Here is a 24,316-nt window from a genome sequence, read left to right on the forward strand (position 1 = left end):
AGGGGCAGGCCCGCTAACCACTGCAAGTTCATCTCACCCTGATCCACCACTCCTACTGTTGGGTGATTCACACTAACAATTTTTAATTACCATAAAATTTATCTCTTCGGTTACAGCCACGAAGACATTTAATAATTAAAACAACAAGGAAATAGAAGTTAACTAATGAACGATAGTCATTTAAATAATAAACCCACTGGTTTCATGGTTTTTATCAATGTATAAATAGATAGTCGAAAAATGCAAACGTGAATTGTCTACAGTGTAAAAAACATATCCTAGTGTGTCAAAAACATTTAACAAAAATGTGATTGCTTTACAAGCTTGTTCAGTTCTAATCTATCTCATTCTAACAACATTCTCCACACAGGTGCCCACCATACTGGAAATTCCCCCTTACACGCATCATTTACAGTGAATGGAGTACCTTGGTATGCAGCACCACTTGCATCAATGCCCACTACTATGGGTAAGTAGGTGTTTCAATGTTGTGGATAAGTTTCCGTTGCTCTCATCTGTTTCAGTGTTGAAATGTTAGAAACTGTATTAAAGCCTAACACTCGTGATCATATGCATATGTGTCCTTGTCACCACACTGCAACCAGTGTGGGCGTATGTGTCCTTACGCAAGACTGTTTAACAGCAAATGGCATGCCCCAGCGGTCACTAATGGGTTGTCTAAATTATCACCCATATAGAAAAAACAATGAGCAGACACAAGGTGTATGAAACAAAACACCTGTGTTACAACGGCTATTGTTGCCCTTGCCACACAACCTTAAATTTTCAAATGTTTCCTAACTGTTGAATTCCATGAAACACACATTTCCAGATTTTTGTAAATTTTTTTTACTACATACCTGGTTAATACATTTATAGTTAGTCTATAATAACAATACTAGCATTTGAACTTTATAATTTTATATAAACAAGCTAAAACTAATCTACACACTAAATACATAAATCTCAATGTATAATTAAATATTTAAACTGGAAACAAAATTAAAATCTCTTTAAACAGCCAGGAGAGTTTTTAACAAAATTATAAAATGTAATCTATGCTTAAAAGCAGAATTACAAAACTTTATCGACAAATGGCGAGACTATTTAGCGGTACAAACAACGAAATGTAACAGACAAAATTCAAGTCTAACTCATTGCATAAGAAAATATATATCTATATATATATTTTGGCCTAAATGGCATTGTCAGTCTTCTATTCAAAAAAGACTTATATTTTTTAGGGAATGTGAGATTTTAGGGAATGTGAGATTTTAGGGAATGTGAGATTTTAGGGAATGTGAGATTAACTATCCTTGCCTTGACTACATTTTAGTTCACACCTATGGTGTCCAACATATAATCTTGTATGTTACTTCGATTTATCCCTGCAAAGGGAATCCAGCCCTGGACGTGATATCTCTCATAAACGTCCATGTTGGCGATGCATGGCAATCATTACATGGAGCCTCAACAAAATTTGTGTCGCCTTTAGTTCCAATAGGAGTGCTTACCAACTTCTTGCCTATGATGGTAAGACTGTACATGTAACTGTAACAACCCTTGATCAAATCCGGTTTCCCACCAAACCCTTTCTCTAAACATTTAAGCAAGGTTGTGTAAGCATTGTTGAACTCCATGTTAAGTCTCCAAGCCTTTGTGTTCTTATCGTACATCCCGTTTTGTGGGTTATGTACCAATGGCCAAACCCCATCTTCCCGGAACGGAATAGCCGGCCCCCCAAAGCAATAATTCTCACCTAACTCAAGGTCATTATGGCAATCATGCCCAGTAAGGTTCATGCATGTCAACCCAGCTGTATACTCAACAGGCACTTTCATTTTAACGATCTTTTTCTGGTTCGCGATTTCAAGAAACCGATAATAATGCGATATCTCTGGAGTTGGGTTATCTTGTGTCTTCTCGCCAACAAATGGTGTGCACTGGCTGCCCCCTTCCCCTTGGTATACGATCTCTATAATTGCTTCAATTGCCTTTTGCAAGTCAGTTACAGGGAACAGGGGTTGGTATAATGAACTTATTGGGATACTTCCTGACCCTTCACTATTAAGGCTTGGCTCTGCTGGGTTTGTAATATCAGGTTGGTCCTCCGGATTGTTCCATTGGTTCATATCCACTTGTTTTGAGACATCACCTACATAGGCGGAATGTTAGGGGTGTTAGGAAAGCTATGTTTCCCATTTTTTGAAAAAGGGGTAACATGAAGGGTTTTAGTGTATTAATGAATTTCTTGTCCGTTTTTTTTGCGGAAGAAACAGGCACACTGGTTGTTGGGGTAATGGGCCAATTTTGGCCTAAATCTTAGGTACCCTGGTGTGCCTCACTGTAGGACCTCACCCATATGCAATAGAACAATCACCTGTAAATATTGTTGGTGATTGGTTAGCTGAAGGGTTAGCAAGGGCGTTTTTCTGAGCGCAAGATTCCACCATAGCCGCAAACAAAGCTACCCTGAGATAAAAAGCCCCAATAGTGTTTGTGGGTTTGTTTGACAACTCTTTCAAACTTTTAACAGAGAAATCATAAATCAGGTCCCACACTATATCTGACGTTAGATTTTGATTCATTGCTTTTTTAAGCGGGGATTTTCGTTTAAACCGAACTTTTTGGTAATCGTTCAACAATAATCTCATGTTCTTAGATGTGGGAGTGTCTCTTCCTGTTTGTGTTGACAAAAGCTTCCACATTTCTGCCATTGAGTGAAATATCTGGAATTGACGATAAATGTTTGGGTGTCTCATCTGTTGCTACCAGGCATAATATTATCTATTGCTGGTCACATGAAAGACATATAATGGGCCTACTCTGACCTAAATTCCAGGTCCAATGGCGTGACTCCACCCATATAGAATAGAATGTGCATATACTATGTTGGGTAGGCCAAGCTAGATACATATGCAGCATCACCACCTACCACATATCTAATATACTTTATTCGTTAATGAACCTCTGGGTGCACATCAACTACCAACCCTCACCTTCTGTTCTTGCTCAGTTGCTGGTGTTTCAATCTTCGCGAACAAGTCGCGTGCCAATCCCAGCGACAACGGCTCGATTGACACGTAGACGCCGGGCATTAAGTCAAAGAACGTTCCACTGCCAAGTGGGGTTGGGTATTGTGGAAGTAACGCCATGCTTGTCAGGTTAACTACACCTCCAACCTAGTAAGTGAGTCGGTATAAATTGAGTATATACCGCTGATAATGTAATGTAAGTAATTGCCAGTAAGTGCTGATATGAATTAAGCTTTCACCAAAGCGGTAACATTAGGGGTGACATTACATGACTAGTTTTATGTGTAAAACTGATGAAGATTGTTACAAAGTGGTGAATAAAATCACCGATAAAAATAAATTTAATTTCTTTTATTATTAAAGCAAGGTCCATGGGTGTTAAGTGCCATTGTAATTAGCCAAACTATATCTGTCTAAATATCCCTGCCTCTCCTGCATTTTATAAAGGTTTGGCGCCTATGCACCCGGTGTATAATACACGACCCACTTAAATAAAGTTAAGTGACAGTGTCATCAATTAAAATTGGGTAAGCCTGCCCACCTTACCCCCCCATGTGTGTTGCCTTTACACCACTTCTTACCCACAGTCTGGTCACAGAGTTAATAATGTTAGTGTTGTGTACGGTAAAGTGTGTTGCTGTGTTAGTTCACAAATATATAATATAGTGTAGGTTATAAAACTACTGTTATAGTGTCATAATATAAATGGTGTGCAGTTTGTGGCTTTTACGCCCAATATAGAGCTTTATACTCACAGAGTTAATAAGATTAGCTGCCAGCGACATATGAAGCATCTCTTCCACAAAGACCGACTTTATAATCCCAGCAACTTCAACGTTTCTACCGAATTCTGTTTGCAAACTCAACCATGCAGTTACATAAGGGGGTATAGTGGTTAACTCAGTGATGATTGCCGCTTGACCCAACCGTTGGAGCTCAGTTATTTTAACAGGGATGGTTTCAGCAGCGCAGGAGAATAATGTATCGCCTGTGGAAGGTGATTGTGGTTTATGTTTTAGCATGGACATATATCTATGTTACAAGGCTGATGTGTAAAAGCTTTTATGTTTGTATTTTGCTGAATAACTAAAGCAACAATCACAGGTGTTGTGTTGCAATTTCAAAATTTGTTTGTATTTTAGTATTCCTGTACATAAATTAATGTAACTTATTTATCATCGCATGGTTGGGCAATGAAAGTCGTTGTGTTCTGTTTCATACATCTCGTGCCCGAGTTACCATGTATGTAACTAAGCCATCCATAGACACCCTACCTGTAGGATCTCCAGGATAACTATACGGCATTCCATTGTCCATCCAATTTTTGATCAACTTTTTTCTACTCGCTGATAAGTCACGCGTAACCGGCATGTACCTGTATATATGATATCAATAAATTAGCTCCTTCGGTATAAAAATGGTAGTTTTGGGCCAAATTTCTAATTTATATACCTTGTGTCTGCTTACGAGTTACGTATGTAACTTTGTGGGTGATTGTTTAATGTTTGGCTGACAATTTGAACAACCCATTGGTGAACACTGGGTTGGAACAATTTCCGTTAAGTGCCTTGCCCAAGGACACATACACCCCAATGGTAGCAGCATCAAATCTCTGAGTGGTTTACCCACTTCATCAGTTTGTTTTTAATATTAATTACAATATCTTTACCTTGGGTCTGAGATATCCAATTCAAACATCGCGTATTCCAACATAGCTTTATTTTTCCTAATGTCTTTGTATGAATGCAAGTCTATTATCCCATTCTTCCACATAACAGGGTACAGGTTGTAATATTGGATGAAAATATCTGCAGGGTGTGTAATGTTAATAGTAGGCGTATGATCTTTGGATGGAATTACATCCAAAACCCTGTACTTTAAAGTTACCCCCCCCCCCCGTGAGAGAATAAATAAGTCTGCTCCTTGGTTGCTAATTCCCTTATCTTTACTGTTTAATCTGATCTTGGTTACTGTACTTGAAGAGATAAATAAAAGTTATTTTATGTAATAAATGTATGAAACATGGGGTGGAATTTACACCCAAACCCGCTCAGTATTTACCTCTAACATCAAACCATGTTGGTTTATCTTTTACTTCAACTTCATCATAAACTTTAATAATGGGTTGCAGGGTTCCAATGTTAACTATCTTGCTTCCATCATTCTCACATTCTGCTTTCTTGGGATCTCCTGCTGTGGCTGATGGGTTGAAATAACAAACTGCCTTCTTTAAGTTGGTTGGTTCAATGGGTTCCAAATATCTGGTAGGTTGGTGTTGTTTATTGGGGGGTGTTTTGGGTCCAAATATTTGATAATTTAAATTGTTTATTAGGGGTTTAGGAATAGTCAGCAAACTTGTTTAACGCAGGGGAGGCAGGAATAGTTAGACACAAGCCTGTGAAACAAATTCTGTGAAATAATAATCAGTAAGCATTACAAATATGATTGTGTGTATAACTATCCCTGCAAAGTGCTACAAAAATAAAACATTCTGCAAAAAAAATGCATAAAATATTTTGTTACCTCTTATAGAAAACCATCAAACAATACTACAGACATAAACATAACATTAAGGCTATCAATTAAGAGGCACCAAACGTGGGGTGGCAGGGTGGGCAGGCCAACCCTGGAATTTCTGCATTAATCAGTAAACATTACAACCAATAAGTTAGATTTGTTTCACAGGATTGTGTGTCTAACTATCCCTGCCTCCCCTGTGTTTATAATGGTTTGGCGCCTTAATTATCATGTTGTGGTGTGCCTATATATTATTGCTATTTTCAGAACATATAATAAAAATAATATATTAGTGCTATTTCAATTAAAAAAAATTGGCTATGTTGTTCATATATTTATATGTACATAGTGTCATTGGTAATGTCCAAACTCACTTATAAAACAACCTGACCACATATAGTTGGCCATCTAATCCACAACCTCGTGGGTTGCCTGGGTTCTTGACGGCTGTTACATCTACTGAGGTTCTTCCATTTGTATCCGTAGACATTGGTATTGTCATTGATATTGCATCAAGGGGTACGGATAGTTCACTGTAATGGTGGGATGTTATAATGGTACACTGGTATAATTGTCTAAGAAGCAAAGGGTATTGGGTTTGAGGCTTGACGATGCTACCATTGATAGCCCTGGAACACATACACCCGCAATGGTAGCAACATTAAGCCTTGAACTTGTATCCTCTGCAATACAGACAGCTAAGAGAGCAAACAAATTACATCACTCATACAACAGCCAAAGTGAGCCTTACTTAGGTTATATTCATCCACCTATAAATACCACAACATAATGTTTCACACTTTTACATAACTTACTTAAAACAAGTTGCCCGATTACAATCCGTGGAACTATCAGCAGCAATCACCCCAATCTCCATAGTTGCCCCAACTACTGGTTCACCAAAGCTTGTAACAAACGCCCCATATGTGGATGTTTCACCAACATTCAACCGAATCGCAAGGTTTGTTGTCAAACCTATTTGTATCCCATGTTCGGGTTCCATTGCAATTATTGACCTGCGTAAACAGAATATATATGTTTGTTCATCCCTTTTAATACGATAGTGAAGATCAAATAATTAAAACAACAAAAAGAATGGAATTAGCAACAAAACGAAGGTCGTTAAAACACACTAATGTAAATGGGTTAACCGTTGTTACAAGTGGTAAACCTTACCCACCTTTTCCCTGCTTTATCCTCAGCATACAGAACAATCCTTGACATTGAGACATCAGGTTCGGCTTCAACAAGAGTCACACTGACCACGCCCCCAAATACATTGTACCACGCCCCCTCAGCTAGAGGGAGGGGTCCACCATTAAGTAATGGTGTGATGCAATTTTCTATTGATTCTCTACAATAACAATGTAATGTTATAAACCATAAACTTTACCTCGCATCACTGTGGCAATATAATTGCAATGGGAGCTAAACCTACCACGACAATTCGCTGCATGCCTGTTTTTGCAAACTTTAATATCATAAGCACTTTTTTAAATACTTTAAATTTGGCAGTTTTTCTGTATTTAGTAGCCAATAATGCTTTATTCCATGGCCTCTGATAAATTTCATAGTCAGTATATGTAATTTATATGATGTCATTTTTAATAATACATTGAATTTATTTAAAACAGCCATGTTTCTTATCAGATCAGTTGATCATATGAGACTCACACGCAATTTGTTTCCAACACTCCAACGTGGACATCACCAGGGATATCGAAGTTACCGTCCACTTCTCCCTCAAAACTCATGCATACATCTAGATACAACTTCTCTGCTGTCTTATCATAATACATTGGAGCTGGGCCAAGGTTGGGGTTTGTGGGTTGGAGAAGTCGGCCTCCCGTCACTTCTAATGGATCGAGGTCAGATGTCAAACCTGTGTTGTAAGGTGTTATTGTATTCGCAAGAATATTAATAATGTTATAAAGCAATATATATTTATGTCAGATTTAAAAACTTTTATAAAAAAATCATGTTAGCACCTGCAAACCTAAAATGCCTAATTTGAATTATTTAATCAATTCTGTGAAATTAATACAGTGTGTGGGTAGGTGTGGCTTTTGGCTGGTTTGGCACAATAACTCATACACCTCGTGCCCGCTTACAAGTTACCCTGTATGTAACTTATGATTATCCAAACCACACAACGCACCAATGGTCCCAGTGATCCGTGCCATGTGTGAGTACTGATCATATAAATCAAGTAAGAAACGAATTGACAACGTATCGGCTGAATTGAACATGGTTTTGTAATATTCGCTCTCCCATTCTATGTCTGTCAGTTTGCTGTAAAATGTTTGTGTTAGTTGGTCATTTTAGTGACTTATACATGGTTGCCACTCCCATGCTCACAGTCGAATTGCTGAAGCTATTGCAGTGTGTGGATAAGCAGGCATGACTTTTGGTTGGTTTGGTCATTTATATCTTCGTGGGTGGGAACTTGAGTGACTTATCCATGGTTGCCACTCCCATGCCCACAGTCAAGTTGCTGAAGCTATTGTAGTGTGTGGATAAGCAGGCATGACTTTTGGTTGGTTTGGTCATTTATATCCTTGTGGGTGGAAACTTGAGTGACTTATCCATGGTTGCCACTCCCATGCCCACAGTCAAGTTGCTGTAGCTATTGCAGTGTGTGGATAAGCAGGCATGACTTTTGGTTGGTTTGGTTATTTATATCCTCGTGGGTGGGAACTTGAGTGACTTATCCATGGTTGCCACTTCCATGCCCACAGTCGAGTTGCTGAAGCTATTGCAATGTGTGGATAAGCAGGCATGACTTTTGGTTGGTTTGGTTATTTATATCCTCGTGGGTGGGAACTTGAGTGACTTATCCATGGTTGCCACTCCCATTCCAAAATATTAAATGTGAGTGCATGAGGTGATGTTGGAATATGAGACTTAAGCCAGAGTTTACTCAATACCCCAACATCAAGCATGTGTATGTATATTGTTCAAATTAACAGTGGGACCAGTGTGGCTCCATCCACAATGCAGTCAATAAATCTTGCATCCCCACCTTTTAAATCTTCCCATACCACCAATGGCGTAACCCCTTGGTATAATATCAGCGCTTGCGATTCTGCTTCTTGGAATGTGTGAAGCCGCTGGTGTATACTTAGCTTTCATCATACCAGGTATATGTACAGTAAGCCCCCAAACCTCGGGCACACTTTGCCAATCTACATCAAAATCTATCAGCGCTGCGCTGGTTATGCCTGCCGTAAAAACTTGGATAATTGAATGAATGTAATAGATTTACCAACCTTTGGTGTAGTTGTGTTTTGGTTTATTGTAATGTTTTTATGGGTTGTGTTGGCTGGCGGGTTGTATTGTAATAATGAATGACTGACTTTATTTTATCTCTTCGGTCAAGATACAGTAACGAAGGTCGGGGTAATATACAGTATTGTAAAAAGACAGGAAGTAGCAGTAAAACGACAGTCCTTATAACAAGCTAACAGATACCTTGGTAAGCTTAAAGAACTTGAAACATTTGCGCCAGATCAATAATCAAAATTTTTAGTTTTCCCAAAAAATTTGCCCAAAATTTGTTATTTCGGAAAATAAGAGGACTGGTTGTTTGTAATTGTTACTCAATAAAATCGTAATTAGTTGGAACAAAACATCAAAAATGATGAAAATAATTTCCTGCCACCTTTAAAAACTGCGCCAACAATTTGATCTGTTGTAACACAACCGTTATCCAATGTGCACGTAGATGTTATTGTTGTGTTGGGAAAACTAATTCGGTTGCTGCCGTCTGGATTCCAATTGCTGCTTCCAAATGAGAAGCGATTGAATTGGTTGGTCTGAAATAAATGTTTGTTCATCTTCGCATGGCAGGCTAACGTCGTTATAACTTGGGTGTTCTGTTTCAAACACCTCGTGCCCGCTTACGAGTTACCACGTATGGAACACCTCGTGCCCGCTTACAAGTTACCATGTATGTAATTTATTTATCCTCGCATGATGGGGCAACGACAGTCGTTATAACCTGGGTGTTTTGTTTCCTACACCTCATGCCCGCTTTTTCTTTACCATTCCTTTTTTGTAGGGCAGCGAAATATCGAAATATTTGCAAAGGATCTACCGGGTAATTTTTTATAAAAGTTTTGAAACTACTAAAATAAAACATGTTCACACCACTCACATCCTGAACCACACCAATGTAGTTGGTCGATAATTCACTAACGGAGAAATACTCGTTGTCGAAAACACATTTCTTGTTGTTGACTGTAGCTGCGTCAAAGTTCATTCCGCCGGCAAAGTTAACACGGGGCATCCCGAGGTAGCCTATGGAAAATAATTGAAGATTGTAACTTTTTTTCTCGCTGTAGCTCAGTGGTTGGACGCTTGCATTGTAACCGAATGAAACTTATATGTAACGTTGGGTAATGGAATAAATGAACATAACTCCTATCTGTTTTCAGCACTCTAGCTCAGTGATTATGTGATTGTGTCATAACCAAATAATGAATGAATGTAACTTATTTATCCTCGCATGATAGGAGAAGTTGTTATAATAAATGGTCTATTTGGCCATTATCCTGCCCCAAAACACAAGGTATTGTTTGACAAGCAGCAACACTCGATATTTGTACTTTCTTTTCTGTAATCTAGTTTTCACATCATAATACTCCTTTATGTTTGAAAAATTCAAGAACTGTGTTTAGTATAAGTGGTATACAATTTATGAAATGAAAAATGTTGCGGTAGTAGAAATAGCTTAAGAACCTTACTTGCAAATCCTGAGTCAGTTGTTGTTTGTGTTGTTGATACTGGTTTGGCTGGTTCAGTACAGCTTGTATCTTTGTCCCTTGGTGCCCCAGCACATCGTGAGGTCTCACATGCTCGCAGTCGAGCTGTTGGGTGAACTATACATTCTTCCTCCGGGCTTGTACTGTCTGAGAATATATAATATTGTTTCAAACATAGAAAATCTAGTATATATTTATGTATAGTCCCTGTTGCCTGGTGGTGGCATTCACCAGGCAACAGGGAGGGGGTTGCCTGGTGAATGCATTGGTAGGTTGGTAAGTTTACCTACCTCTATAGGTTACAGGCAGGCGCGCTAACCACTTGGTCATGGTGCTATACATAAACATCCGCCCAAAGCCTCTTATATGTACAGTAAACTTACCAAAGCCTCTCCTACGCACAGTAGAACCTCCTGGGCCCGTGCAATGAAACCCCCCAACAACGTTCGTACAATTTGCGCCAACAGGACATGAATGCCATCCCGTAGCGCATTCATCAATATCTGCGGGCCAATAATGTTTAACACAAACTGTTGTTGCTAAATTATAATTCTAAAACAGCTTCAACCTTACACAATAAACATTTACATTCAGTTTATTATTTTAAATGTATCTATAGCTGAACTAATTCTTTCTAGAATAAATGGCTTATTAGTTGTTATATATTAAACAAAGACATGCAAGAATTTCCTTTTATCTGTTATAATTGTTACGAATACATAGTAAACTTCAAGATATCCTATCATGGTGCTGAATCCTTTAAGGCCCCTTTATTAAGTTATGATATTTCATCATATTATTGCGAAATGTTAATTATTTTATCATATTATAACATCATTATTAACGTAACCTCACCAATGCATTCACCAGGCAACCCCCTCCCTGTATACCCTGCCTTGCATTTACAAACAAATGATGTTGATGACTTGATACACGTTGCTGCTTCGTCACACATCCCTGTTCGGCAAACTGTTGAGTCTGTGGGTAAGTTGAAGTATTAATCCTTATAACAGAGCTAAACTTTCTTGCAAAATAGAAATTTTTGGACATATAGTCAGTATAGCACATATAATGGCACACTCAGGAAAGTTAAGGGGGGCAAAAACAATAACCTACAAAGTTACATATGTGGTAACTTGTTCTTGCCCCGTCATGCGAGGATAAATAAGTTACATTCGTGTTAACTCGTAAGCGAGCATGAGGTGTATGAAACAGAACACCTGTGTTATAACGACTGTTGCTGCCTGCCATGCGAGGATAAATAAGTTACATTCAAACTTCATTACATATAATGTTACATATTTGACAGCCCACCACCAAACCCACCACTTTCACAGTGATCACCAGTGAAACCCGCTTTACATTTACATCGATACTTTTTGAATCCATCTCGAACACAAGTTCCGCCATGTTTGCAATATTCCTCATGATCACTACATTTGTCAAAGTCTGGTTGGGAATAAAAGCTTATGTGAGTTTATTTATGTATTTTGGTTGCAAGTTCAGTTCAACTTTGGTAGCCCCCTATGGGTTGTCGACATAATTTTATGTGTTAATCGTTAAAACCAAGATTAGGAAACATGGGATATTGTCCGCTAATGATATCCATCTTACCCCACAAGATTATACACTATTTTTTATCTGGGCGTAATGGCCCAAATCTGGCCAATTCTTGATAGGACTTCATCCATATAGAATATTTTATTAAAGTGGAGTAAGATGGGACATCCTTTTATTCTATTTTCTTGTCTCATTTGGTAGTAAACAAAGAACATTCAAAGAATTATAAAACCGTGTCCTTATAAACCGTTGTTAATTGTTTAAAATACAATCAGGATATTTGAATATTATGTGCTAAAGGTGTATAGCCTTACCCCACCCTACTATATGTGCTATATTGAATAACCCTTGCTATATAACCTGCACAGAATGTGATGGAGAACACGGAGCCAGGGTTTGATGTTGGCTGGGTAAGTTGAAAGGTTATGAACATGGTTGGGGAGTTAATGTCAAGATGGTCGCCGTTGGTTGTGTGGGTTTGCTTTCCTTTCTCTGTTATGGTGATTCCCCCTTCTATCTCTCCAATGCCTTGAACTATGACGTCTCTGTGAATAGAATAAAGGGATCCTGGGTTCGAATCCAGGCCAGGGTTGGAGAACTAGGGATCCTGGGTTTGAATCCAGGCCAAGGTTGAAGAACCAGGGATCCTGGGTTCGAATCCAGGCCAGGGTTGGAGAACCAGGGATCCTGGGTTCGAATCCAGGCCGGGGTTGAAGAACCAGGGATTCTGGGTTTGAATCCAGGCCAGCGTTGGATAACCAGGAATCACGATCGTTTGGTTTGTCACTTACTTCTCAACTTTTAGAATTCCATTATCGTTTGTTTTTGCCGAGTTGCCAATAATAAGAGCTGAAGGTTTTTCACCAATGTCAAAATCGTGGAAGGTTAAACGATAACCTAAAGGAAATTCTAGTTAGTTCGTAAGTGGTTTTGTTTTTTCGGTTATTGTAAAGGGGTAAATAGTATTTACAGTTATACAATTTTTTTAATATTCTTGGTTTACTACCAAATTGCACGAAAAAGAGAAATGTCCCATTTTACCCCGCTATACTGTACACGCACCTGCGACTAGCCTCATTCCCATAAAGTAGGTATACACATCCTCAAACCTTCACACACACATATATGCTTACACACATACCTGCAACCAACCGTCCCTCTTTCCCCGCATCCACCACCCAACCCTTCCTACCCTCCATAACACTGGGTGTAGACCTTGGATAGCATGGTGAAGATACGGCTCCGCATGGTGACGTAAACTTGATCCTTTCGATGGATTGTGGGTTGCTGCAGTTGAACGTGTCTGTGATATTACGTCATATTACTACTACGTCATCAATTACGCCAGGTTACTACTACGTCACGTTAATTCTATACGTGATCAAATACCTCCGGTTACGATACGTCATCAAAAAATTGTCCCTACGTAATTAGTTACGTCACCACGTACGGGGTTTAATGGGTATATCTATATAATGCTATCATGTTACTACGTCACTATGTCCCATCTTCCCCACCCCACTATAACGTGATTTATTATTCACCCTTCTCTATAACAGAGCCATGAACTACTGGGTTGAAGCATGCAGTAGCTAACGGACTTTGCCACGGCGTCAGACTACGATAACACAGGCCATACTACCGTATATACTTACCAACCACATTGAACAACGGTATATGTTCTCCTTGGTAAATACTCGCAATAATCCCAACGGCCAGCAATGCAACAACAGTCCAATAATTCCAATCCATTGCCTAGAGTTCCTAAGCTATGATAAAGAAATTACTTTATGTTCTCGTGCGTGTCCTGAATTCTCACTACCCTAGTCAAGGTACGTCGCCCGTTACACCGCAATTACCAAAAGCTGCCGTTCAAAATCAGGCCTTGTTATTTAGTGTTAGTTTACCCGTAGCTCTGGTGTCTTGTCCTACTCATTTAATCTTTTGTGTATTGTAGAGGTAGTTGGCTTTACAACTCACACATTTCTTTGCCGTTCTCACATCAGGTATATAGAGTAACCGGCAGTCGGAACGTTTAGATATTGTGTAGAAGGGTGGGGGAAGACGGGACACCTTTAGCACATAATATCTAAATATCCTGATCGTTTTTTTAACAATTAACAACGGTCTATGGGAGTTGTGAGGATACGGTTTCATAATTATTTAAATGTTCTTTGTTTACTAACAAATGGGACGAGAAAATAGAATGAAAAGGTGTCCCATCTTCCCCCACACTACTATAATTTATCATCACACACGTGGTAACTCATAAGCGGGCACTGCGGTTGTGGTGCAGTAGTCGCTAAACACGCTACGGGTAAAACTGTATAAGAAAAAATTAAATAAAAGCGTGACTGGTAAACCGAACATACGAAGTTATGCCTCAGCCACTTTAAAGTTTACCTCAGCAAACCATATGCTTACAGTGGAGTGACAAGAATACTGTTTATTAATTGATTGGCGTTTTGGAAGTTAATTGTTCGCTTTGGTGACGTCATAAACATTATAATTCTAAAATTGCGACAATGAAATACTTTGTTGAGGATTTTTGGTTTCTGTGATGTCTCAATATGTTACGTCAAAATACGTATTCTATATTCATACTTTAAACTAATAATCGTGTTTGTTTATCATTAATGTAACTTATTTACCTTCGCATGGCAGACAACGACAGTCGTTATAACACGGGTGTCTGTTTTATACACCTCGTGCCTTATTACAAGTTGTGGGTGATCGTTTATACGACTGACAATTTGGACAACCCAATAGTGACCACCGGGTTGGAGCAATTGCCGTTAAGTGTCTTGCCCAAGGACACATACGCCCACAATGGCAGCACAGCGACGAGCCTCGTGTATCCAAAGGACATCAACTTAAAATACCGCCGCAGGTGCGATTCATATATCTTTGTTTATTATATATAGCTGTCTTTCGTGCGTCTCTTGATTTTCTCACACAACTTAACTGGATAAATCTTGTTTTGCAACACGCAGCTGTTTTTGTAACGTCACACCTAACTTCTGTTACATCACAGCCCGCTTTTGTTTTGTTACGTCACAGCTTACTTTTGTTACGTCATAGCTTTAACTTTTGTTACGTCATAGCTATAACTTTTAATACGTCATAGCTATAACTTTTAATACGTAACACCTTGCGTTTTCAGTCTAGCTTGGAATGAAGTTTTATACCAACTGAATTTCGGATCATAATTAAATAACGAACAATGAACCGGAAAGTCAAACCGATTGTCTCATAGATGATGGAACAATAGAGGCATCCGATACCTGGTTGTGACGTCATAAAGTATAGGGCGGAGGAATATTTCAATTATAAGTTCTAAATATTGGCGGAATTGTTTTTCTGGAAGTTTTGTAAACAAAAAAATATGTAATGTGAATGTTGATTATTTTTTTTTGTTTTTTTTTTATTTTTTTATGCATGGCTGGTAATTTAGACAACCCATTAGTGACCACTGGGTTGGAGCAATGGTTGTTAAGTGTCTTGCCCAAGGACACATACGCCCACAATGGTAGCAGCGACGAGCCTTGAACCCATTACCTAATGGCTACAGGCAACCGCGCTAACCACTGTGCCACGGCGTCTATTTACAGAATTTATGACTGTACCCTCTCTGCTGTAAAAAAGTGTTGTTACTTAATAAACATGATTAGGAAATCTGGGATATTATGTGCTAACGTTATCCATCTTACCCCGCAGTGTAGAGTGTTAAACGGAGGTGGCAACAATATAGTAGGCGTATGCGGATAACACCGGTTTAGTAATATTGGGAACTCATTTAACTTTGCAAATATTATGACGAACACTAAAGTAATAAATATTATTGAAGAGGGTAATAACCACAACACTTCTGTTTTGTTAGGTTTATCAGCCACGGTTTTACCCGTTAGTGTTTATTCACTCTTAATTTGCTGCTAATTTTCAAATCGTTGACTCATCCATCACTTCCACTCCCCATTTCGTAACATATTTATTATTACATTTCTATGTTTTATAACGTCATACTTCATATATAAACGGCAAGCGTCACGTTTCGCTGCATTCAGTTTTATTGCCTCGTTAAGTTAACATGTCGGACGAAATGGAAAACGAAAATTACAAAATGATTTGCAACCTCTCAAACCGAGCCAGATTCCGTTTTACGTCACCATACGAAGTTTCCATGAAGAGACGTTGTTTAAAACGTAGAGGATTAAGCCCAAAGTAAGCGATTTATTTTTTCCGCTGTGCAGAATATGGATTCCTGATGTATTTTTCCCGTGCTCCCTACAAACGTTAGAATCCGCGCGGACAATCCGGTTCTTTGTTAAATAAATTGCGGTGGGTGGGACAAATTATGGCTTGCATAAAAGTTTGCAACAAAATCACACATCTGCCCCTGCCTTAAGGTGGCTGTATACAGAAACCGTTTCAGTCCGTTTTTGTCCGTATTTGCGCGTAAAAAAAACGCAATACCCATTCTGTGTACAGCTACCTTTAGTTTGCCGACAGTTGTTGCGTGTTTGTTGTCTGATGCGTTCAGTTGATCATACTGTGGTTCATAAGTTTATCAGAGTTTATGTTCCTATTTACAAAAGATCACAGAGACAAGTATCAGCGTTTTGCTGCACGCTAACAAAGGTTTATTTTAAACAAATTTTAGTAACTTAGTGTTGATTCGCCGCAACAGCCACACTTTTTATTTAAAACTGTTTCCCACACTTTTTATCCATAGCGTGTTTTACCAACTTTCATTTTGCTGTTGAATTCCTTCTTTAAATAACTTTATCTCCTTTATCGAAGAAATAATTATAATTTATGTTTTAAACACCCAGTTTAATACACATACCACCAACAACAATAATATACAACTTCTACATTTCATCTTTTTGTTTCCAGAATATTTCCGCGTAAAGTTTTGGTCACAGAAGACATTGTGACATCACACCTCAATCAACTGCATATTTCAAATAATGTTCATAATTTTGAATCGAAACAAACGCTGTCGTTGGAAGAGATTGAAAGCAGGTGGATTGTAGTTGGTTCTATTGTATTATAAATTAATGGAGTGCCTACAATGCGCCTACAATATAGGCCAAAGTTGGCATATTGGTTCATTTGTGTAATAAGTATAACTTGTTTATCTTTGGATGAATGGTGTTACACCCAGTGGGGGTCACAAAACCTCATTATAAAAAAAAATAATAATAAAAATTATTTGTAAATTACCCCCCCCCCATTTTTTTGTTTCATTTTTTCAGTTGAAACTCCCCTTCACATTTTTTTTCGTTCTATGCTGCTTCACCGTTACCCCTATACACCCCCCCCCCCCTATATACACAGGATAATCGACAGTGATGATGAGGAGGATCCCAACAACGAGATGCACGTTATACAAATTTCTAAGGAGTATCAGGACGAAATAAATAAGTTTAAAAAAGAAATTTGGGGGTTTCAACCAAAAACACCACCAGCCATGCCAAGGTGAAATTGGGCCGTGTATTAGATTCTCTATTTTCGTGTGGTGGGCATCACATTCATGAAGCAGTCGTCTTTATGTGATATATAAGCCCACAGTAGCGGCAACATCAGGCTTTGAATCCAGTATCCTATAGTTGGGAAAAGTTGTCAGAATCGCTAAACCATGGTTTCGACTTACTATGTAGCTGTGCTTTGTCATATGTTATATTATTATTAATATCTTTCTATTTTATGCCACCCCTTATAAATGTAATTTTTTATATACAAAACTGAAGTGTTTTTCTGCTGTTCTTGCTATCAGTATCAGGCATATGTTATATTATTAGTAAATACCGCTTTCGATTAGGGATGCACAGAACAGAATTCCTAATCTGTAAGATTTGATTCCTTTTGTCTAGGATATCCTAGAATACCTAATTTCGATAAAAAGTTTTAACACCCAACTACTTTACAGATTAGACCCCAACACAGCCGTTGTTTTATGGAAACCTCCTCCCAACCTTATAATGGAAGCGATCAAACAAAGAAACAATGATGATAAACCACTGCCCGATATTATACAGGAGTGTCAATCAAACATGAACTGTCAATCAAACATGACCTGTCAATCAAACTTTCATATTAACTCTGATAATATTTTGAAATATTCTTCACAAGAAAATAATTTCGCCGACGAAGAAATGGAGTTATAACAATTATGCGACAAGCCAATGTTGCCGAAGTATCGCAAATGTTATTTAAATATTGTTTGTTTATTACTTTTGATAATGGTTTCTATGATGTCACAATCAACTCTTATATTATAACAATACCCATTTGTTCATGATGTCATGACAAACAAATTTAACGAAATATCGAATATTTTGTCTAAAAATGAATAAATTTTATTATTTATTTATAAAAAACTTTTTGCTTTTGTTAAATGTAATGCTTCGCACAAAATTTCGCTTTTTATAATTTTTTTCATTTTTCAGCAGATATTGTACACTAATAGAAATAGTATATAATATAATGGATCCTGTTGTTAATATTGTTTCTATGGATTTGGAAAGTTTGAAAGAAACGAATGTTGAAAGATACACCAGGTAAACCACGTATATACACAACACTACAGTGGCGTAATTAGGGGGTTTCAGGCTAGACAATCCCTTCTTTTGTGTAAAAATATATTTTTTAATTTAAAATTGTTTTATTTTTGTATCGCCAAGTTCTTTGTTAAACGCAGGGGTTCCCAATGTACTATTATGTTTATTGTGTCATGTTGATATCGTTTTGTCAATTTAACTAATAGTTACTTTATAAACAAGTTTTTTAATTAAAATGACATTGCTTAGTTTTGTTCAAAAGGTTGAAAAATAGGGAGACAATTGATTTTCATGGTGTAAAGGGGGCATGGTGTAAAAAAGGTTGGGAACCCCTGGTTTAGCACGAGAATACTTATTCCTCATTGTTCAAAAGTTAACTAATCAAGGTGTAAAGGTTTTTGGGTGTTTCAGATAAAAGGGTGATTTTAATAAAACACGTTACCCACACTAAATTACCTCACTACATACCACAAGGTACAAAACATTGATCGGAAAGTTTGTGGAGAAATTTAATGAAGATCCTCAGTTTGTAAGTCGCGCTCCTGGGAGGGTAAGTCGGTTCTATTATATATATAATGTGCAACTAGTTCTATGGTTCTACTTTATATGGACATGTCATGAGATCTGCATGAAATGCGGAGTCTTAAGGTGTTGGCCAGTTTAGTACAAGAATTACAATTTTACCTCAAAACTTTAAAATTTTGTAAACCACTCACTAATATTCATCTTCCCCACCCTACAACTTCCACCCCCAGGTAAACTTGATAGGGGAACACATAGATTATTGTGGATATTCCGTCTTGCCGATGGCGTTAACACAAGATCTTAGTCTCGCTGTTCGAACAAACTCATCGACGGTGCTTCGTGTTTCAAACATTAACTCTGCGTTCAGGTAAAGTTGGATTTTAGTTGTTTATGTTCAGTTGTGTCTTTATTTACTGGTAATGTTAAAAAACGGCCACGGCGAAAATATTTGCGAGTCCAACTTGGGCTGAGTATTATTTAAGATATACTATACCAATGATCAGGCACAACAAAGGTTCTCGAAGTTGCAAAAGTTTTTGTAGAATGCCGCAAAAATTCACCGAACTTTTACCAATTAAAAATATCACGCTTTTTACCTAATCTTGGTATGGCAGGGCGATGACAGTCGTTATAACCATAGTGTTCTGTTTCATACACCTCGTGCTCATTTGTTTATACAAGCATCCATTGACAACTACACACTAGTTAAATTAGTTAAACTAGTTATATTTTCTGCTTTATATATAAAATACATTCTGGCTTGCTATACCTGAAGCCACAATAAAGTTATATTACTTTACTAATATATTAATACATCATCATAGTGATTACATTGGAGACACGACTACCTTCACCATCAACAGTGACAAACCAGCGTGGTTCAATTATATATTGTGTGGTATTAAGGGAATCATAGAATCATCTAATATTAGCAACCTACCAGGTTAGTGGTGTATTGTGTCAGTGGTTCAATGCTTGCTACTTTTAAGTGGGAATGTGTTCTTGTGCAATTGGATCCAACCCAGTGGTCACTAATGGGTTGTAGCATCCTGGGTGTTGGAGTAACTTTGACCTTAATTCCAGGTTCAATCCCACGCTGCCTTAACCCCACTGCAACCTTTAAACCCCACATATAATGACCTTGATGCTTCTTTCAGGAATGGACATAATGGTTGATGGTAGCGTCCCCCAAGCCGCTGGTCTCTCCAGTTCAAGTGCTCTCGTGTGCGCTGCCGGGCTTGCAACCGCCCATGCGTGTAACTCTTTGCTGACACGGGTGAGGCCACATAAACATCTTATATTCATCATTGGTGTATTATATGAATGTAACTTATTTATCCTCGCATGGTGGGGCAACGACAGTAGTTATAACACGAGTGTTCTGTTTCATACACCTTGTGCCCGCTTAAGAGTTGTAACGTATGTAACTTTATGGGTGATTGTTTTATGTATGGCTGACAATTTGGACAACCCATTAGTGACCATTGGGTTGAAGCAATTGCCATTAAGTGTCCATGGACACATACGCCACAATGGTAGCTGCGATAAGTTTATAATGCTAACTTTATGTTTAGTTGGAACTTGCCGACATTTGTATGCGATGCGAGCATTACATCGGTACACAAGGTGGCGGTATGGATCAATCCATCTCGTTCCTCGCTCAACAGGGGATGGTAGGTTGATGTGTTGTTTCTACTTCAATAATGTGAGATAAAGTTAATATATATTTTAAAAAAGGAAAAAGGGTTGAAAAAGAGAAAGGAATTAGCAACAAAACGAAAGTTCTTAAAAAAGTTTTTTCATGAATTAACATAACACACCAGGGGCCAGCGTACAGTTAAAAAACTACTATAACATCAATTAATGTTGGCTTCTCTAGGCAAAGTTGATTTCATTCAACCCCCTACGATCGGACAACGTCGTTCTACCCGATGGTGCCGTGTTTGTCGTCACAAACAGCTGTGTCACAATGAAGAAAGCCGACACAGCACATTTTAACACGAGGGTGACAGAATGCAAAGTGGCCGCACAGGTTGGGGGGAAAATGTGTTGTATTTGTGAGTGGTAGGTCAGCTGGTATGCCAGTACATAGCTAGCAATGTAGCGCAGTGGTTTGGGTTGCTTCAAAACCGAAGGATACGAAGCAGCATCGCACACCCTCGATGGTGACAGCATCAGGACCTGAACAGTAATTTAGGACTTTGGGTGGTGTCACCATCGTGGGTGTGCGTCCTTGGCCAAGACATTTAAGCTCCAATCAGCAAACCAAGTGCTTACTAATGGTATCAGGACCGAGCATTGAACCCGGTAACCTCCGGTTATAATGTAAGCACCCAACCACTGAGGTAGGTTATGTTACATTTTCTAAATTACAAATGTTTGTATTTTTAAGACAAAATAAAGTTCAAAATGTATGTTGCAACTTCTGTAAAAGCCCAGCGCAGAATACTATTTCTAATATAGTTGAACCTAAACGGTGCAGATGTTAGCTTCATGGAAATCATTAGATCGTAGCCAAGTAAAGACACTCGGCGACGTCCATGAGGTGTTGGGTGTTGATCTCGATAGCATGGTTAAGATGGTGGACGATCTGATGCATGATCATCCATATAATGTTGGGGAGGTTGGACAACAACTTGGAATGTCTGGGGAGGAAGTGAAGGAAAAACTACTGTTTAAAAATACAAGTCAAGGTGGGCGAATTTTGTTGGTGTTTGAATAACAAGGTTGGGACATATTGCAAACGAATATTCAAAATTTCCAAGGCAGTTATCTTTGCTTGGAGGGGCAAGCTGGCAACATAAGCCGCAGCACCGAGCCTTGAACCCAACGCCCTCATGTTTATAGGGAATCACTTTAACCACTGTGCTTCTAAAGATACAAGTTTTTTCATACACCTGGCTGCTTATAAGTTACCACGAATGTAACTTTGTGGGTGATCTTACCTAAATATGCACTGCACAATGGTAGCAGCATTGAGCATCGAACGCATATCTTTTGGTCTACAAATTTAAAAAAATGTTTTCCAGTTGATTCGTTTAAACTGAAGCAGAGAGCAACGCATGTGTTCAGTGAAGCACGACGTGTGTTCAAATTTAAGGAGGTCTGCAGTGAGACTACCAACCCCCTCGTTAAACTAGGGGAGCTGATGAATGAAAGCCATGATAGTTGTTCACGATTGTACGAAGCAAGTTGTAAGGAACTGGACCAACTTACTGAGTTGTGCAGGTAATGGAATTCTTTGTATATCCGGGTTGTTTGTCGCAGCTACGATTGTGGACGCATGTGACCTTGTGCAAGACACTAACGGCAATTGCCCAAACTCAGTGGCCACTAATGGGTTGTAGCACGTATCACTCTGGTTGTTGGGGTAATGGGCTAACTCTGGCCCAGGTCTCCTAGCATGCCTCACTGTAGGACTTCACCCATATAGAATAAAAGGTCCATAACTTGGCCATATATCTTTAGTACCTTTAACAATGTTAATTTTACCAACAGAAAGCACGGGGCATTGGGTTCAAGGTTCACCGGCGCTGGTTGGGGTGGATGTGCTGTATCGTTGGTACCCAGTGATAAACTAAACAGTTTCATTGGTTCGTTACGAACGAGTTACTATGCCAACATGAACGACGACGAGTTTGCGAAGGCTGTGTTCTTTACTGCCCCTGGTGGTGGAGCTGGAGTGTATGTTATATAGGTAGGGACTATAAAAATGAAATTTTATTATTATAATTATGGTCAAAAGTATCAATTATATAGAAACAACAGCATATAGGAGTCGTGACTCCTCTTTTATAACTATATGGTTTTATAATTCTATGAATGATCATTGTTTACTTCAAAATGGGACAAGAAAACAGAATGAAAAGGTGTCCCATCTTCCCTCACCCTACTAAATATTTACAACTTATTTATCTCTTTACTCATGGCAGCATAGATTAAATGTCCCCACTGCATAAAACAAAAGACTTTGTGGTCAGTTTCAATACAAACATACCAACCTATACACATATATATATGTGACACCAGTTTCTTCATTTTAAGCAAAGATGGTTATTTATACAGTTATATATATCTGTAAATGTAATTGGTTTATTACCATATGGGACTATAAAAAAAGGGCTGTATTACCCCAACCTACTGTACCATCTTACCCCAACCTACTGTACCATCTTACCCCAACCTACTATATAATGTTTAGCATATAATAGCAAATTTCAATTTATTTTTTCCCAGGTCTTGCCACACATCAAGTTCATCTTTAATTTCAAGTATCTAATATATTATCTCATCAACATCAAAATCAAATATCCATAATAGAAACAGTATTAAAACCTTTCTGTTGTTATGAGAAAGCAGTTTATTACAGATATTTTAATTTATAACTATAGTATACTCTGTGAATCTAACCTAGTCTGGGCAGTCAGAATTGTTACGAAATATATTAGAATTGATTCTATTTAAAAAAAGACTGACGATGCCATTTAAGCAAATTATCTCTCATATACAATCTTTTTGGGGGCCTAATTTTTGTCTGTTTTGTATTTTGTAGCACTTGATAGTAACCTATAAAAAAGAAACAACTGTTTTTGATTCTTTTGTGTTTAAAATAATTGTTTTGACTTCTATGGTTTAAAACTGTTAATTGTATTCAAACGTTTCGCCTGCTATTTGGCAAGACTTTATCAAGTAGCAAAATATCTTCTATAATTTTAATAATATCCCGAATCCGTTTATTTTATTCATTGTGGATTATCATTACATATTGTGCAATTTTTCATACAAATTAAACTTAATATTGCAGCATTTTTATTTTGTTGGGTAACTATATATTTGCCACTCCCATGCCCACGGTCGAGTTGCTGAAGCTATTGCAGTGTGTGGAAAAACAGGCATGACTTCTGGTTGGTTTGGTTATTTATATCAAAAATGTAAATATACTTTAAAATATTTGTCGCGCATGAACAAATGTGTTCCCACTATACAATGACCAATATGGGACCAGTAATGGCGGTTGGTTTTCCAACATTAACGTTGTTCAAATACCTAGGGAATAGGGATCAAAGTCCGATTTAAAACTGCAGGTGCGGTAATGTTAACACATGGAGCTATACAGAGAAGACGGAAAAAATTTTCCGCTAGGATGCGATGACAAATTCGTTTCTCTATTTTATGGGGAGCAGTTAGTTTCACGGTTTATACACATAAGATATAAACCCCTAACCCCTAACCTCTAACCCCTAACACTAATCCCTAACCCCTAACCCCTAACCCCTAACCCCTAACCCCTAACCCCTAACCCCCTAACCCCTAACCCCCTAACCCCCTAACCCCTAACCCCATAACCCCTAAC

At 38.2% G+C, this 24,316-nt stretch overlaps 3 protein-coding genes across 3 annotated transcripts; 2 read left to right on the forward strand and 1 right to left on the reverse strand.

Annotated features, from left to right (window-relative positions):
- Positions 1-816: 816 nt before the first annotated feature.
- LOC149737265 (uncharacterized) lies at positions 817-13,664 on the reverse strand. Its single transcript, XM_089877540.1, has 23 exons — positions 13,531-13,664; positions 13,017-13,178; positions 12,667-12,772; positions 12,236-12,420; positions 11,642-11,764; positions 11,171-11,293; positions 10,699-10,818; positions 10,298-10,462; positions 9,709-9,851; positions 9,214-9,367; positions 8,575-8,773; positions 7,711-7,844; positions 7,227-7,434; positions 6,733-6,906; positions 6,368-6,568; positions 5,927-6,085; positions 5,097-5,296; positions 4,705-4,843; positions 4,310-4,410; positions 3,791-4,023; positions 3,000-3,182; positions 2,381-2,729; positions 817-2,155 (listed from the first exon to the last, which is right to left on the reverse strand). The coding sequence occupies exons 1-23, from the start codon at positions 13,625-13,627 to the stop codon at positions 1,383-1,385; spliced, it is 4,431 nt and encodes a 1,476-aa protein (XP_089733666.1). The 5' UTR covers positions 13,628-13,664; the 3' UTR covers positions 817-1,382.
- Positions 13,665-14,623: 959 nt separating this feature from the next.
- On the forward strand, positions 14,624-18,331 carry LOC149737266 (uncharacterized). The gene is made up of 5 exons (XM_089877613.1): positions 14,624-14,765; positions 15,039-16,096; positions 16,772-16,900; positions 17,216-17,356; positions 17,808-18,331. Exons 2-5 carry the CDS (start codon positions 15,963-15,965, stop codon positions 18,043-18,045), a joined length of 642 nt encoding a protein of 213 aa, XP_089733739.1. The 5' UTR covers positions 14,624-14,765; positions 15,039-15,962; the 3' UTR covers positions 18,046-18,331.
- LOC149737267 (N-acetylgalactosamine kinase-like) lies at positions 18,322-23,775 on the forward strand. Its single transcript, XM_089877589.1, has 11 exons — positions 18,322-18,438; positions 18,913-18,988; positions 19,194-19,330; positions 19,788-19,906; positions 20,121-20,239; positions 20,538-20,636; positions 20,843-20,995; positions 21,446-21,656; positions 21,993-22,191; positions 22,462-22,660; positions 23,200-23,775. The coding sequence occupies exons 1-10, from the start codon at positions 18,365-18,367 to the stop codon at positions 22,658-22,660; spliced, it is 1,386 nt and encodes a 461-aa protein (XP_089733715.1). The 5' UTR covers positions 18,322-18,364; the 3' UTR covers positions 23,200-23,775.
- Positions 23,776-24,316: the final 541 nt, after the last annotated feature.

This window comes from Ciona robusta, chromosome 4 (assembly GCF_009617815.1).
Source record: "Ciona robusta chromosome 4, ASM961781v2".
In the NCBI taxonomy this organism is placed as follows: domain Eukaryota; kingdom Metazoa; phylum Chordata; class Ascidiacea; order Phlebobranchia; family Cionidae; genus Ciona; species Ciona robusta.